This window comes from Scleropages formosus, chromosome 8 (genome assembly GCF_900964775.1).
Source record: "Scleropages formosus chromosome 8, fSclFor1.1, whole genome shotgun sequence".
In the NCBI taxonomy this organism is placed as follows: Eukaryota; Metazoa; Chordata; class Actinopteri; order Osteoglossiformes; family Osteoglossidae; genus Scleropages; species Scleropages formosus.
The window spans coordinates 760,890-777,150 of NC_041813.1; the positions used below are offsets into that span (position 1 = coordinate 760,890).

Consider the following 16,261-nt stretch of genomic DNA (forward strand, 5'->3'; position numbering starts at 1 on the left):
TGAGGCAGACTGGAGCAGTGTGGTAACAGGGTAATTCACTGCACCATGACACCACGCTTTTATTCCAGTGAACATGTATAATATTACAAAAGAAGGACTTAATCACTACAGCAGTCCCAGGGGAAATGTGTATGTTAAGTAGTAGTGTACTATAGTATGGTATAGCATAGTACAGTGTACAGTACATACCGTATACAGTATAGGAAATGAAATATGAAGTCAACAGCAGAAATAAGGCTGCTTTTATTTACGTGCTCTACAATGAATGGTGAGAGAGACGGTTAGGGTTCAAATCCTGCCGAAGCGTAAAGGACTCGGGTTCGAATCCCACTCCTGCTGCTGTACTACGGTAAAGTACTAACAGAGCAAAGTACTTACAGTGAATGTGTGCAAAATGAGTGTGGTGTTTCGTACAGAACGTGCTGCTCAGTTCACACACACACACACACACACACAGTTCGGATTGGACCTGTACACTTGTAACTGTTTATAAAACACTGGGTATGTATTTTGAAGCCAGAAAGGGATTGTTATGGGAAAGATTTTGTCTTGACAAATGTGCTTTATGTAATGGTTGCTTAGTAACTTTGTTGACCAACTGTAGGAAAATGGTGTTGGGTTTGTTTGATTGTGGATTTTAATGTATTTTTTTGGTTGTGTATTATTGATAACTTTATTAAATAAAGTTTTAAAAAAAAAAACTGTTTATAAAACACTAATAACCGTAACTAGTGTGTGTTCCGCTCCACTTGGAGTTGAACTTTAACCACGTTTAATACTGTAACATTCATTGTGTGTGTTTACTGACATTAACTGAGTAGTTTGGCACCGATATTCCGACCCAAAATCATCATGTCATAATCATGAGCACCAACCAAGTCCCTCCACAGCGAGAGGCGCTTTCAATTTGTCATTAATAATAGAAGGAGAGAAAAAGAAAGAAAGAAAGAAATAGGCCGTGAGTGGCGCGTGTTTGAAAATACATTGTTTTGTTTGATCAATAAAGCGCTGTTGTTGTAAACACGCCGATTCGGCGGAATAAATGAACGGATCATGTTTATTCATTGTGGCCATAAGAGACACGTCGAAACAAATAAAAAGAGCGCCAAACAGTCAGTGTGTGTGTGAGGAGCAAATCGATCGGTGTGTCTTTATTTCTAACGTTTGAGCGGCACGACGTCATACATAGCAGTCGACTCAGTGTGTGTGTGTGTGAGATGATCATGATCATGAGAACATGTAAAAACACAAGGTATGTTTAAAAAGAGTTCCTTTCGCCATGGGGAAAGAAAAGTGGAAGGAAAGAGCGCCGCACGAATATAGCAAAAAAAAAAAAAAGGAGAGAAAAAAACAAACAGAAAGAAAAGGGGGGAAATGGACCGTTTCACTGTGACAGTTGGGCGAACTTTGTAACGAGCGGCGCGGCGCGGTGCCTACGAACGAACGGTGACATCGGGGCACAACGCGACGCTGCAGCGCTGCGCTCCTCTCTTATCTTCTATTCTCTTGTCTCCTCTCTTCCTTTCCTTTCCTCTTCTCTCCTCTCCTCTCCTCTCCTCCTCTTCTCTCCTCTCCGCTCGCCGGCTTTCTTTCTTTGTGATGTCACCGCTGGCCGCGCTGTTGTAATTGCCCCCCGGTGGAGGTGATGGCGTCATTCCGTGCCCTGCCGTAGCCTCCCGTGCTCGGGAGTAGCAGAGTGACGGATCCGAGGCCGAGGCGACCGTGGCTCCCGCAGCCGGGATCGAGCAGCGCCAGCGCGGACACCTCAGCCCGGGAAACATGGAGGCTGCGGCCGAGGAGCTGCGGGCCGGCTCCCGGATCCCGGTCACCATCGATCAGATCGTGAACGACACGCTGGTGGTGACCCTCAGCTTTCGGGAGAGGAGCTACACGGGGATATTGCTGGATTGCAACAAAAAGTGAGTGTTTGTTTGTTTTTTTTTTTTTTTTTCTTTTCCACGCGGATTGTGCATAAAATACGAGTTGGAAAGCGCCGCGCGGGCCTACACGTATACAAAGAAGGCCGAGGAGGGAGAGGAGGGAGAAGGAGGCTGTGCGGCCCGGCGACTCGACTAGGCCGCTCCGCTCTGTCTCTATCGGTGCCTCAGCTGAGAGCTTCCAGCACTTTCCTTCACTTTCCTCTACTCGTCTCGGTATGAAGCACTTTTCGCAGCTCGTAGCCGAAACAAGTAGGGAAAAGCACTAAAAGCACATTTTCGGAGTTGTTAGTGAAAGAAAGAGACACAACCTGTCAGCCTAGTGGCCTTTTCCTCACAGTTATATTAAATTATTAGTACCTGAATGAGGACTTTTAGTGAAAATACGACGCCGGTGAAATAATTCGGCCTGAACTGTCGCAGTTCTACACTGAAATGTCAGTGTACTTAATAAAAACCTTCTATTTCCCCCAACAGGAATGACAAAAATCGTGCATTGATTTAGCCAATATGCTAAGGGGGGGGGGGGGCTGAGCAGCACTTTGTTGCATATAAACATATTTATTTACACTTTCTCAATGAGTCGAGTGTGTACACAAGTAAATCATGTCTCTGTTTTTGATAAAAGTAAGAAAAAAAAATGTATTTAGAGTCGCGTAAGATGTGTGTTTGGAGGAGCTGGTACTGTTTGTGTTAATAATAATGGAGCACATTTTCTGTGCCCCTTCTCTTGCCACATGTCATGATGTGGGTGAAACAGGGTAAGGACACAGACCATCATAAACACAGCACTCCTTTACCATGATTTTATATTGATTTGCCCTCAATGAATTCTTTAATTTCTTTCCAGTGTGAATATTTTAGGGTGGCTCTCTTTGTGAGACAGGAGGGCGATGGTGAGTAGTGCTGCTGGGGGAAAGAGTGTATTTTAATTTGTGAGTTGGTTATGTTCAGTGTATTTGGGGGAATGTAAGTGTGTGTGTGTGTGTGTGTGTGTGTGTGTGTGAATGAATTGTGTTGTGTGGGGAATACGGAGGGCACGTCAGTTGCGGGGCAGCGCGTCTCGTGTCCCGCTGCCTCAGTCACATGTACTTGCCTTGTGCTCTTGTCCTGCGCTGGCTGTGCGGCGCAGCTTAAAACCTGTGTGTATTTATAGAGACTCGCTGCCTCCGACTCCCAGCGGCGATGTTTTACTGCGCACCCGAAACGCCGGAGGCACGGAGGACGAGGTCGCGCTTTCAGCGGCCCCCCGACTTTCTGCTGAGGACGGCCTTCTCCTCGGCGCCGCTCCCTCTCTAGTCTTTTCTGCGTCTTGAAGGCATCGTTGTCTCGCGGCGCTTCGTACGTTTATCCGCTTGGCCGAGACCCCCGTCCAACGCGCTTTCCCAGTTTTACTTGCTCTTTTGTAACGTCCCTTACGTAAGAGTCGTCGTGGTGCCGTGCCTCGTTTCGTACGCACCGCCGCTCTTAGCCTTGCGCACGCTACTCGGTATTTGTCCCCTGTGAATTTTCCACACCTCTGGTGTAAATTGAACCTCGTGTTTTTTGGGGTTGCCATTATAGTCAAAAGGGAGGGGGGGTGGAAGGAAATGCGGTGAGCTTTATGGCTGATGAGGAGAAGCCGGAAACACTTCGGTTCATCCCGCTTTGCTCGGTGTACCTTCTTAATCTCTTTACGCAGGCACGCAAATACAGACCCAGATATAAGGACGGCGCTTGGGGCTTCTGTGCTCCTCAAATGATTCGTGGGGTTCTTTTTTCTTTCGAAAAGACGGAGGGGCTTCCAGGACCGTCCCGTATCCTTTTGTCCGAGCGGTGTTGCAGAACACGTGTCGTTCTGCCCTGGCCGCGGCTGTCATTTCTCATTTCCCTCGTTTGTGCTGCGCCTCTCAGTATGGCGTACGTGTTTTCGACGGGGTTTCTAGCTCGGGAGCGTGACAAGCAGACACTTTCGAAGGAACGGCTTCCTTTTTGTAGCTGGAAGCTCCCGATGCCATGCAGCTTAGTGTTGCCGCTGCCGTAGCCCCCCGCTCGGCTTCCGCGCGTCTTGTTCTGTGTACGGAAAAAGCCAGACTTGCGCTCGCTGTACGCTGACCGTGGTTCACCTGTGTCTTTCGAGTCCATCTAAAATAGTATTTCTGCATGGGTCGAGATCACTGCAGGCCAGTGTTGTGACTTAACGCTGATTAACCGCTCGATGTTTTGTTGCGTTGCCTTGCGGTCAGCGGAACCAGCTACGCTTCTTTCAGTAAGTCATATTAAGCATTAAAATGCAGAAAAAGTAGGGTTTTAAGGTGCCTGTGTTTACAGTCTGCCACATAAGTGTAAAACCACCAAACCAGTCTAACAAGTGCTGCTAAAGCAAGTGCACACTTGCCTTAAAAAGAGCTTTACTGTGTGTGTTCCAGGGGAAATGTGTTGCTATGAGAATCCATGAGCACGGTTTTGTAAATCTTGACTTCCTTGCAGCTATCCGTGAGACCTGTATCATGAGGGTTTATCTTCTTGTATGATTAGCTAGTTTGAAACGGTATGTTCGGCTTGTACCATGGTACATCACGACAATGCGGTCCTTGTTTGAGACCTTTTGCAGTGTTTCATTCAAAAATCAGCCTTATGCAGAGGAAGAGTTGTGGTACACAAATTAAAAACCCAACCTAACTTTATTCACTACCTTTCTTGTATTAAATAGAACCATTCTTAAAATGATCTAGGAATAAAAGAAAATAGATGTAGTAGAATTAATCTTGAGGTTTTTTCCTAATCATATGTACTGAAAGTTACACAAGTGCAGGCAGTAAAGTTTTTAAATCTTAACGGCACCCTACTGTACCAGATCTGTATGCTACATTTACCTTCTGAAGGTAACCCACACTGTTTATTTAGTTAAGATGCATCTCTATAAGTAATTTTTTTCTTTTAAAAAAAAAAAAACAAGCACCGGCTATGCACACATTCCAGAGAAGTTCTCAGCCTTGAAACAGGTAACAGAGAAGCTGTGCACATTGTTTGTGTTTCCTGTCCTGTGTGGTACCAAACACGAGCTGTACACAGCGAGTTTGTCCTTGACCCTTATACCTTTTACATGAGTAACAGGAAATTGTAAGTACTTCCAGATGCTGATTCAAACTGGGGCAAAGTGTTTTAGTCAATGCTCTGTTCTTTGCTTGCCACTTTTCCACCCGAGTGCAATGATGATGATGCCTTAGAATGAGACACAAATCCCTTTTGCCTCCGCCAATATAAGCGTGTAGTTAATGGTTGGAGCTCTGAAAAAGCACTGTTGTACTAATGTGTCTGCCTCACCTTTATTAGGTAACATCACGATTACCAAAGCACACCGTTTTCTCATGCAGTTGTGCAGTATTTTATTAGTTTTGTGTCATTCCTGCACAGGGGGTGGGGCGGGGGGATGGGCAGTTCTGATGTGGTTGGCTTTATTACATATTACTGCTATTTGTCATGTTTCAGCATGAGGATATTTTTTCATCAAATATTTCCAGTGTCAGAGGATACGAGTACCATTCTCCTAGATCTGTTTTTCCCACAATGCTGGTGGGAAAATAAGTGACTGGGGTTGATATTCTTTGGAAGACCTGTATTTTTATGTGCGGATTTTTTTTTTTCCTGCACAGGACTGGGTTGTTTTGTCTACCAGATGTCATGTCAAAGCAAGAAGAGTCACCCCTTCCAAGGCCTAGCAGTGACATCACAAACCAGGAACCTTGTTGGAAACAATGCAGTCAACCGGAACATCCAGCAACAGATGAAAATTCGCTGCCAGAGAAAGGACCTGCTTTGAACCCCGGAGCCACCTGTGCTCTCGCTCCTGTGCCTGTACCCCTCGGTCAGCTTCCCTATCCCCCTTATTTTGAAGGTGCCCCGTTCCCCCAGCCCCTGTGGGTACGCCACAGCTACGGTCAGTGGGTGCCCCAACCCCCGCCCCGACTAATTAAGCGTAAGAAAAGGCGGACTCGTGAGACTGGCCGGATGACCATGAGCACCATCAGACTCCGCCCCCGACAGGTACTGTGCGAGAAGTGCAAAAACACTCTAAACAGTGATGAGGACAGCCGAGATGGACAGCCTGCAAGGGCAGCTAAGAAAGAAGATGCCGACATTGTCAAAGACCCCAAGAAACAAGAAGAGACAAATTATGATAGTAAGAGGTGCAGGAAAGACAAGAGGGAGGAAGAGAAGTTTCCTGTTGAGCTGGTTCCTCACAGTCCGGTCATTAAAATCTCATACAGCACGCCGCAGGGAACAGGCGAGGTCATGAAGATCCCCTCTAGGGTGCATGGCTCCATCAAACCTTTCTGTCCCAAGCAGTTAATACAGAATGGCCTCGAGCCCCATAACAAGGCGCTCAACCCACTAGACAGATCAGGAACCGGTTCTGCTGCCTCTGTCCCGAAGCTCAAACTTCCGAGGCCTGTGCCTTCCGACCAGGATGTGACTTCCCCAAAGATTCGGCTACGGCCGCGTACGAGCGGGGACGACAGCCTCTCTGTGTACGAGGCAGAGCTAGTGAGCGGAGCACAGAGACGGAGCCCCAGGGTCCAGGGACATTCTTTGGCACATTCGGAAGACTCCGCAGAGAAGAGCTCTCTGGAACTGTCTTCGGGCAGCTCGGGGGAGGGGGAGGAGGCGGAGCAGCACGGGGACCTCACCCTCCTCATCAATTTCCGCAAGCGGAAGGCCGACTCTTCCAGCCTGTCGGTCTGCAGCAGCGACAGTTTGGAAGAGTCCAAGTCTTTTAGTTCTGATGGGACATCGCCGGAGCTGTGCGACTTTGCCCCGGGAGAGGACATTGCCGTTTCCTCTTCATCCAGGGACGAGAACAAGACCGTCCCTCCACTGACGGTGCGGCTCCACACCCGCAGTATGACCAAATGCGTGACAGAGGAGGGGCACGCGGTGGCCGTGGGAGACGTGGTGTGGGGGAAGATCCACGGGTTCCCCTGGTGGCCGGCACGTGTCCTCAGCATCAGCAGCAGCAGCAGGCGCGAGGAGGCGACCGAGCACGAGGCCCCGTGGCCCGAGGCTAAAGTCTCCTGGTTCGGTTCGCCCACCACCTCGCAGCTTTCGGTGTCCAAACTCTCCCCGTTCCGACAGTTCTTCCGCTCCCGATTTAACCGCAAGAAAAAAGGGATGTATCGCAGGGCTATCGTCGAAGCGGCCAAGGCAGTGGGTCACATGACCCCAGAAATCACTTCACTCCTTTCGCATGGAGAAACGTAGGTGAGTGTGCGTGGCCCTTTCGCTCTTTACCCTGTTCCCCTGTAAAGTGTGTGTCTGTGCTGGTCTGTAGACACCCCAGTTCACTCAAACAGTTTGGAGTGTATTACCGTCAGTCGTAACTTTCAATCTGAGACGGGTTAAACTGAGGGGGGGGAGAAAAATTTGTGGTCATTACTCATTTTTCACCTGCTTCCCCTCAGCATACATAGTCTACCATATGAGTAAAGCCATTTAAAAAAAATTTCTCCTGCAAAAATTCATGAATACAGTTTCAGAACAACTGAATATTTGCATTTCTCTTTCTGGGAAAACAAAACATTTATAGGCACTGCTTTTCCAGCATCTTTGTTGTATTCCAGCTGTAGTTGTCACTTTCAGTACCATCTGACCTCTTGAACGTAACAAAGCACTTTAACGCATGAATTCACTGTAGAACCTTGTTCACTGAAAAGTCCCTCATCTTTACATGTTGCTTTGGCTCAGTTTCCTCTTCCTTTGTTTCAGTGGGTTTCCCATAATATGCTTTCTTATGGTGTATTTATAGCTTTCATGCTTTTACCGCACAAAAGATGAGGTGCACTGAGTGACTAAGTAAGGGCATGAAGCCTTCGCTCTTCACACGTTCACTAGTAGTCAACTTGAGACGCTGAAGCCAGGAAAAGAGTGATGGGGTATTGCCATGCTTGGCCTCTATGCAACAAATCATAGTTTTGTATACTTATTCTTTCCACTTTTTCACATTGCTTGCCCTGTGTACTATTTAGACAGGGGTTTCTCAGTAGTTTTCTCTATCCAGGTTTTTGTTCCATTGATAACCTACCTTCTAAGTTAGTGAAGCGTCTGAATCATTACAACTTTGAATTTTTGGTATGTTCCACCACCTGTTTTGTTGTCAAACTAGCTTCCTAACCCAAGAACCACCTCTGTCTTAATGAGGCTGATTCCTCTTTATTTACATTAACGTTTATTAATTCGGCATACACTTTTTTCTCCAAAGCGACGACATCGAACAGTAAATCAGGTGTGGACAGTTTGAAGGCCGGCCATAGCGTATGTTTGACATTAAGAACCTCTTCAGTGGCTGAACTGTTGGATCCATCAAATCGCCTCCTTAACTGAGTCGTGAGTGCCATGTGGGACAAGGTGAATCCAAGAAATATTTGCATAATGACGTGTGGCTGTGGAACGCCAGCCTACATGTGAAATGATGGCTGTTTACCTGAAAGACATGGTCGCTCAGCCGTAATGTCATTCTGTAGGCAGTCAGTGACACACGGCATAGAAGTTCCACATTTCACAGCAGCGCGTTGAACTGTTTGCGCTCACATGAAGCACAGCACATAATGAATGTTGTGCAAGTTGCATCTCCTTGTGGGGTGCAGTGTTTTTGCCATCATCTGTAAAAGGAAGGAAAAGAGTTCATACGTGGAACGGTGTAATCGGTGAGTCAACAAAAGTTTGGGAATAACTTTGCATAACTTCAGTGCTTTTATTTGCAAGTTGCATATACTGCAAGTGTTAGAACTAGGTATGGAGAAGAGGTAGGCTATGCCTTTTTTTTTTTTTAATAAACCTTGTTGATGAGTACTTACTACTATAGGGCCTCCTCTCTAACCCTTTACACAAGCCATTTATTAAGGCTCTTCAGTGCCACAAATTTTTGAGTGTTACTGAACAGCTGAATAACAAAGTGATGTTTTAAGAGGAAATGAACCCCTTTTGTTTAGGTGCTAGTGCAGATAACATCAGCAGGTTACGCTGGTGCCTCGGTGCCTTAGCTGTGTGTTCACACGTGGTTTGGAATCCCACTCGGAGTGTAAAGCGAAGACGTGCCCGAAGGAGGGGAATGGTACACCGCTTCTGTACCCTCCCGTAGCACGAAAAGCACACAGGTGTTCAGCATGAGTCCGCTTTGAGTCGGCGGCGCTTGACCGCCTACCTGCCGGGTTAGTTCCTGTGTGGTGGTGTTTTCTTGGCACAACGTCATGGTCATGTCATAAGTTGCACAAATTCAGATGAACTGAGTGCTGTGAAGCAATGAGGAATATCTGTGATTGGTAATGAGGAAGAACTGAAAGGTGAGGGAAACCTGGTAAAGTGAACTTGACAAAATGTGCAGGTGAGTTTATGATAAAATGTATATCTTTCATTGTACTTTAACATGAAATGGAGTTAATGGAAAGTGAGCTTTACGTTTACCTAGGCAGTCGTTTTTACCTAGCGTATTACCAAGCTGTCTAAATAGGTAGATAATTGTAACCTTTACACTGTAAGTTGCTTTGGAGAAAAGTGTCAGCTAAATGAACAAAAGTAAATGTACTAAAACATAAGTGTGATGTGGTAAGCAGTAAATTCCTTTATTTTCTGCTCGCCAGCGTGTACCTGTATAGATACCATTTTTTTTGCCAAACTGGAATTCATTTGGACTCCGGTTACAGAACTGCATAATTGTACTTGTAGCTTTTGCGCGTTTGAATGTTCATGAGTCAACAGAAGAAACTGGCACAGTTAGTTTCATCATTGCAGTCCGTTAGCATTGTGCTACAGGCGTCACTGTACAAGCACACGACCTCGAGACCTGCGTCCTTTTGCTAAAAAGCACCGCAAAGACCCGTATCCTTGGACGTTGTTTTGTCACGTTTATATTTCTGCGTGCAATGTCCTCGTGTTCTCTTTACCAAAACTACTGGATGCCAGCGTGACACGCTGTAGCCACAAAGCTGATGAAGTTGCATGTTTGTGAAATGTTTTTTAATTTAAAATCTTTTAGAGCACAACGCTGTATCCACACGAGCTCAAAATGCCCTGGCAGTGTACCTTAGCCATTTTCTGCCAGATTGCCTCATGGTCACTCAGCTTTTAGTGCCTTAATTTTCTGCAGTGCAGCTGTACATCATGCATAATGTACAGCGGCATACTGGACTCAAATGTTTTTTTATAAGTGTTTTTTAAAGCCCTCTTCTGGCTTTTATATTTCCTAGGTTTAGGTTTACATGGCATCTCCTCACCAACCCCTTCAACACTGTCTTCTGAGTGTCCGGCACAGACTTTACACAGATGACTGGATTAAGTGCCAAACCGGGCTTCTGATTTCATGCTATGCCTGTATGTCATACGCTGTGCTCAAGTGTGGCACGTCCAAAGCTAAGAAGTTAAACTGATGCCCGAGTGTATAGACACCTGGTGTGTGGACGTTCTCCTCGCCGGACTTCTGGCATCTGTAACGTTCATCTGTGCATGAGGGCTTTGTCCCCATTCTGCAGCCACATAAACTGGCTGAACTGTCCCCTCACATGAGTAACTAGTCCCAGCAGATGTGCGCGCGGGCGGGCAGGCGCATGCACACGCACGCACGCACGTACATATACTAGGAGTACGTACAGGCTGAGAATGCTGGGAACAGATGCCATCTAACTTTGTTTTTACAGGAATGGTTCAGTTGTCATCTTTGCACAATTTTCCTCTGTTTCTTTGTGCTTTTGAGCATTTTGGGTAATTTTTGTCCCCCCCCCCCCCCCCCCCTTTTTTTTTTTTTTTTTGGTCAGTCTGTGTGGTGCTGGGAATGGATGAATGATTTTCCCCTAAGAAAAAATGGAAACTCATCTTCAGTGTCTGGACACCCAGCTGAACACACAGATTTTCAGGAACATGTTAGGTTTGAATGAAGGGGAAAGGGTGTAAAGGAGTAGTGGTGGTGGTGGTGGTGGTGGTGGTAGTAATAGCTACCATTGTGCTTCCTCCTCCAGCACAATATGCTCCACAGCCCTCTGCACTGCTTTTTGCTCAGCTTCCATTATATGCGTTTATAAATGTTGCAGAAAGACACATGGGAAACTTGTAAAGCAGTAGGTCTTCACCTTGTACCGCACTTTATTGAACAGCATCAGTTGTCATTCTCCTCCATTTTTGCACCGTACTTTGTACCTTGCTGCTCTTTCGTGCGCCACACCCACCTTGTGCAGCTCGGAGACTCGTGTAAGATGGGACACAACGCTCTTGCGTGCGACGTGCAGCATTAGGCCTCCACCGGTGACTGAATAGTTCACACCACTGATTCTAGATACTCCCTTCACACTGTGACCACAGTTGAAAGATTTGCATGAGAACATTTTGAGCTTTGTTCCTATGTGCAGTCTACATTTTTGCTTTTCTTCTCTTCAAAAGGAGCCCAAGTTGGGAGAACAATCATCTTCCTTAATGATGGACAAACAAACAGACTTCCTGTGACACCAGTCCCTGGGAGTGAGGGAGATCCTGCCGTTGCCATGGAAACATCACAGATGAAACCCACAATACGGAGGACAATGACTGCTCAGGTGAAACGGTGTCCAGATTTGGGAGCAATGCCTTCGCAAGGCATCTCAAGGACTACTCCGAACAAAATTAATTTTTTTTTTTTTAAAAAAATTTTCCATTATTGTAATAGAGCAAATAGTGACACTACAGATCCGAATGTATTTATTATCTTCAACACTTTAGTTAACCTTTTAGGGTTCTGTAAGATCTATTTACTGCTGCTGCTGTTTTTCCTAAACAATCTCTTCTCCAATTTGAATGACTGTTTGCGTCCTACACCAATGAGTTTCTTGAGTTGTTTAATCCGTGTGTCATCCTTTTAAAACACAAAATATATCTATATATTATTAATGAGAAGTCTTATCGTATGGTTTTCACTCTTCCGGTTTCAAATAATGTGAAGCATTGTTTTACTGATATCATGCTGTAGGTCTTACCATATGCAGTATTGTTTTACCTAGCTGCAGCCTTACCAGTTGTATTCCTCCACTGGTTTGCCACCGCTACAAAAGACAGGATTTTTGGATCTTGTCACCCAATTATTTTGTTCACATATTGTCCAGATGGCAATCCTAGTGAGTTCTACAGTACCTGATTCTGCTTACTTTAATTATTTAATGTCTCACAAAAAAGAGAAAGCACTTTATATTTGCCTTGGTGGCCTGCTGTAGACTTTTTTTTTTTTTTTTTTGTGTACTGCGGCAACACTAACTGGATTCAAGCATACTGGTAGTGGCAGAAACTGCATGGAATACGAGACGATTTTTCAGTGTTTTCTGTATTTGTATGGGGGGGACCAGGAAACCCATTTGGGGTTGTTGCCAACGCTGTATTCCTGAATTAACCCGGACTGCGTCGTACGATTTTCAAGAGGTTCCACTGGAGAAATGGGCCGTGTGTAATGATATCTGTCCTATGCATCACATGTTGATTAAAGCTTTAAATGAACCATTGAACAAACACTGTGAACTCAACACTGGTGTATCGTGAGGAGAATGGGGTAGGGCTGTGTGCGCTCCCAGCCCCCCCCCCCCCCCCTCCCGACAGGCATGTGTCGAGCGAGTCCCGAGCGGAAGCGCTTTCCACCCGTGAGGAGAAAGAGGTACTGTTTCAGAGCGGCAAAGGGAAGCAGTAAGAGGTGCGGGGAATAAGAGTACATTGAAACATCGCTGCTAACTGCCCGGCGCTGGGCGAAGGGGCTCTGCTTCGATTCCCCTCTGCTGGTTTTCCTTCTATCAACCAGTGAAAGGGTGCTGCTGGGCGCTCATTGTTCAACTCCCATCCCCCCACCACTGTCACCTCCCCTCCCTTCTACCCCTGTGGTTCACGAGGATTTCTGCACACATCATATGAACTGCTCGTGTAAAAGGAACGTGGCGGCCCATTGCCAGCCGCCTTTGTCAATTTGATGGGCTGTTTTTTTTTTTTTTTTTTTTTTTTTTATTATTATTTCCTGTACATACAATAAAATACACAAGCAATACTCCCGTTTCCAGTGTGTGCCATTGTTTTGTTGTTTGTTGGCACCTTGTTGTTTGTTGTGAACGCCTAAGCAATAGTAATGCTCATTTTCAATGTAAACGTGTTCATCGCGTCAGGAAGTGGTGAAACAATCGTGGACAGAAGACATCAGGGTACTTTCTCACACATTTCTGTTTCTGTGTCCCCATTTAACATGTATTTAATTTAGTAACTTGTGTTGAGCTTTCTTCAGTTGGTATTCGTACATAAGGTGTCCACCCCGTCATGACCTTGTGCAAATGTCTTCTGAAAATGAGACTTGAACACAACATCTATGTGTTTTGCCCTTTTTTATCACCTGGTGATTGACACTTGGGCTCCAACTTGAATTTCTAGCAGTTACGCAGCAAGTGTACATCAGGTGGATGAATTCTTTTTTTTTTTTTTTTCTTTTTCATACCATTTGCTGAATTGACACATTTTATTTAAAAAAAAAAAAAAAAAAAAAATACATTAGACACAGATTGTCTGGCCGAATAGATTCCTTTGGCTCTAATATCAGAACAAGCTCACCTGTTTACCAGGTGCTTTGCAATAATTTTGATGGATTCGTGTCAAGGATTCAGACTCACGTCCTTTTCGTCTTAAATGGTATGAATGACATTGGCTTCACTAAAAATACAGTCTACGATGAAACTGTCCTGCATTCAGACTGAGTAAAACGGCGTGTTAGAAGGGTGCTGGGGTTGATTTCGGCTCATGGTGTACATCTGAACCGTGTTTCTCATCTACAGTCATATGCAAGGCCACCTAAAGATTGAGCACAGCTTTGTAGAAGTGTGTCTCCTATGTTTTAATGCGACAGGGCGCTCTCCTCTCTGTCCACATCCATTTTCCACGGTGTCTCTGTGTAATAATGACTGTCCCTGTCCTGCTGTGGTTACGTGTGGTACCTGTGGTGCATATCTGTGCACCCTGTGCTGTTGGCAAGATGGAGGCAACGACGGATTTGGTTCGTCTGAACCCTGCTTTGAGGGGCGTGTGTGCAGTGAGGTGGGAGATGAGTGGATCGGTGGCTCTTCTTTTGTGTGTGTCTCAGTTACAGGTAACTGTGGGTCATAATTGTCTTGCTTTTTATGTGAAAGGTGTCCTAACATGCCCAGTGAAGGTGGGATCTGCCGGTTTTGGGTTGTGCTCAACGCTCGAGGAATCTTGTGGGAAGACGGTACAATTATCTGGCGCTCGTGTGCGGAATCCTGTCGCCAACTCATCCGCTCCTTCGGTGTCTCCGTCGCTGTCCTCGTCCAGCTGTCATTCGTTCTTCCGATCGGACACCCGAGAGCCCACGGCGACCCTACGCTCCACCTCCGGAATAGCCCGCGCTCCTGCTTTAGCGATCAGATGCAGGTGGACGTTTGGCACCACTTGCGCTAATCTGGCGTCCAGGTGCGGTTTCTGTCCAACGTCTCACGCAATCGAAACTTGATCGCCGAAGTAGCGACATAAAGGGTTGCAGCTGAATCCTGCACGGGGGACAATTTTGTCTGGTGATTTGTAATTGAGCCGGAGAGTATCGCTCCAGCCCCTGTGCATTGTGGGATACTGCGCCGGTCTCCCTTGGCCATCTGTTCTCGGCAGCACGAGAGGAATAACGGTTGTCTAATTAAATGTGGGACTAATGAAGGCCTCCTGGGCCTCCCGGGCTTCCCTGGGCTGCGGGTGTTCAGTGAGTCCCACAAGAGCTCTTCCTGCTCATCAGAAATGCTGCGCGCGCGCGCACACACACGAAAACATAAACGCGTTGTCCCACAGGGACCGATGGGCCCCTTACGCTCAGCGATTCGCGCACGCGCTCCTACGTATTGTACGAGCGAGGTTACCGCGGAAGATCTGCGGAGGTGAGTTTCGGTATAAAAAAGGGAAAGCGGCAAGTAAACAAACACTTGGCTGTAACGTGTGCAATTATTGATAATGGCCTCTTTCCTCGCAAGCTGTGTCTATAATTAACTTTAATGAGGATTGGGCAACAAAGACCCAAAAGTAATTTCACAGCCCCCAGTTACATGTGTGTTTTTACTTTATTTTTACACGTCTTCAGCCAGAGTAAGGAGAGAGTTTCCATTTGGGGTGCGAATTGTCTATGTGGCCTATCGGATATAGACGTTAGACACACGTATCTAAGATGTGCTCTATCTTTTAACTGCACTTGGGACCAGTAAAGGCTTTTTCCCCCCATTTATTGTTAAATGGATTAGTTACGGCTGCTTATTTGAGCGTTTGTGTTGTTGCCACGTTGTTTGCGGTGACTCACGGGGCCGTGTGTTTGCGCAAAGTGCCGCGTTTGCTCGCCGGCTCTAACGTGCGGCCCTTATATGGGCACGTTTAACATAGGAAGTTTGGCAGAGGTTGGTGTGAGCGAGAGAGTGAGTGAGAGATCTCTCTGTACGTTAGGAAGAGACGCACGTTGATGCCGCAGAACGTTCTCGGAAAAGCACTTTTGTTACCTAAGAGTGGGACGTGTCGGAATGAGCTCCCGTTCTGCTTCGGGCACGAACCCGACGCCTGCGGCAAAGTCATCCGCGACAAGCAGAGTCGCTGAAGAAACAAAAAGGATCTTGTCTTGTCTTAATGTCTGCGAAGGCCCATCTTTTACGAGAACTTGTCCGCCTTTCAAAGTCTCTTCCTGACAGCAGTTTCTACCCCGACTTTCTCGGTACTTCGTGCGACCGGGACCGATGGGCTGCCGGCGCCCTTCCTTCGCCGGGGGTCGTCGCGGCCGCCGTTCGCCTTCTGCCCTTTGCGGACGACCGCGACGGGGGCCACGCGCACGTCTCTTTCCCCGCCGGCCTTCGGGACGTCCCGACCGCTCGCTCGCGCTCATATGCGTGGCGAGAGGTTGTGAAACGTGCGTCGAGAACCTCAGCCTTTCTTCGCCCGTTTAACTTCAGCAATAACGTCCCTAGTGAATACAGTACCTGTATAATTGTGTATTAGTGCGATGTCAGAGCTGTTAGTGTATTTATACCGTCACCTGGCTGTGCTACAGAGCTCTTCATCCCGAAAGGAAGCCCCCCCCCCCCCCTTTTTACTTTGTTTTTCTGAACAAAAACAACATAATCCACTGTAACGGAAACACCCAAAAAAATAAAACAGAAATGTACAGCTCGTCACTCAGCCTCTGCCTGTTCTCTCTCTCTCTCTCTCTCTCACACACACACACAAGGACAGTCACTCATAGTTTCAGCTGAATAAGCCGTCCGTTCACAGGGCAGCATATCGACGGGAAGGGGAAACACCTGCCATGAGGAACAAGAAATATTATATGA

At 46.6% G+C, this 16,261-nt stretch overlaps 1 protein-coding gene across 2 annotated transcripts; it reads left to right on the forward strand.

Moving 5' to 3' along the window:
* Positions 1-685: 685 nt before the first annotated feature.
* pwwp2b (PWWP domain containing 2B) lies at positions 686-12,882 on the forward strand. 2 transcript variants are annotated; one of them, XM_018738000.2, is made up of 3 exons: positions 686-1,919; positions 5,573-7,174; positions 11,343-12,882. In XM_018738000.2, the coding sequence occupies exons 1-3, from the start codon at positions 1,780-1,782 to the stop codon at positions 11,374-11,376; spliced, it is 1,776 nt and encodes a 591-aa protein (XP_018593516.2). In that variant the 5' UTR covers positions 686-1,779; the 3' UTR covers positions 11,377-12,882. The 2 variants fall into 2 exon arrangements, with proteins under 2 accessions (XP_018593516.2, XP_018593518.2); XM_018738002.2 differs by having other exon boundaries at positions 688-1,919; positions 5,573-7,178.
* Positions 12,883-16,261: the final 3,379 nt, after the last annotated feature.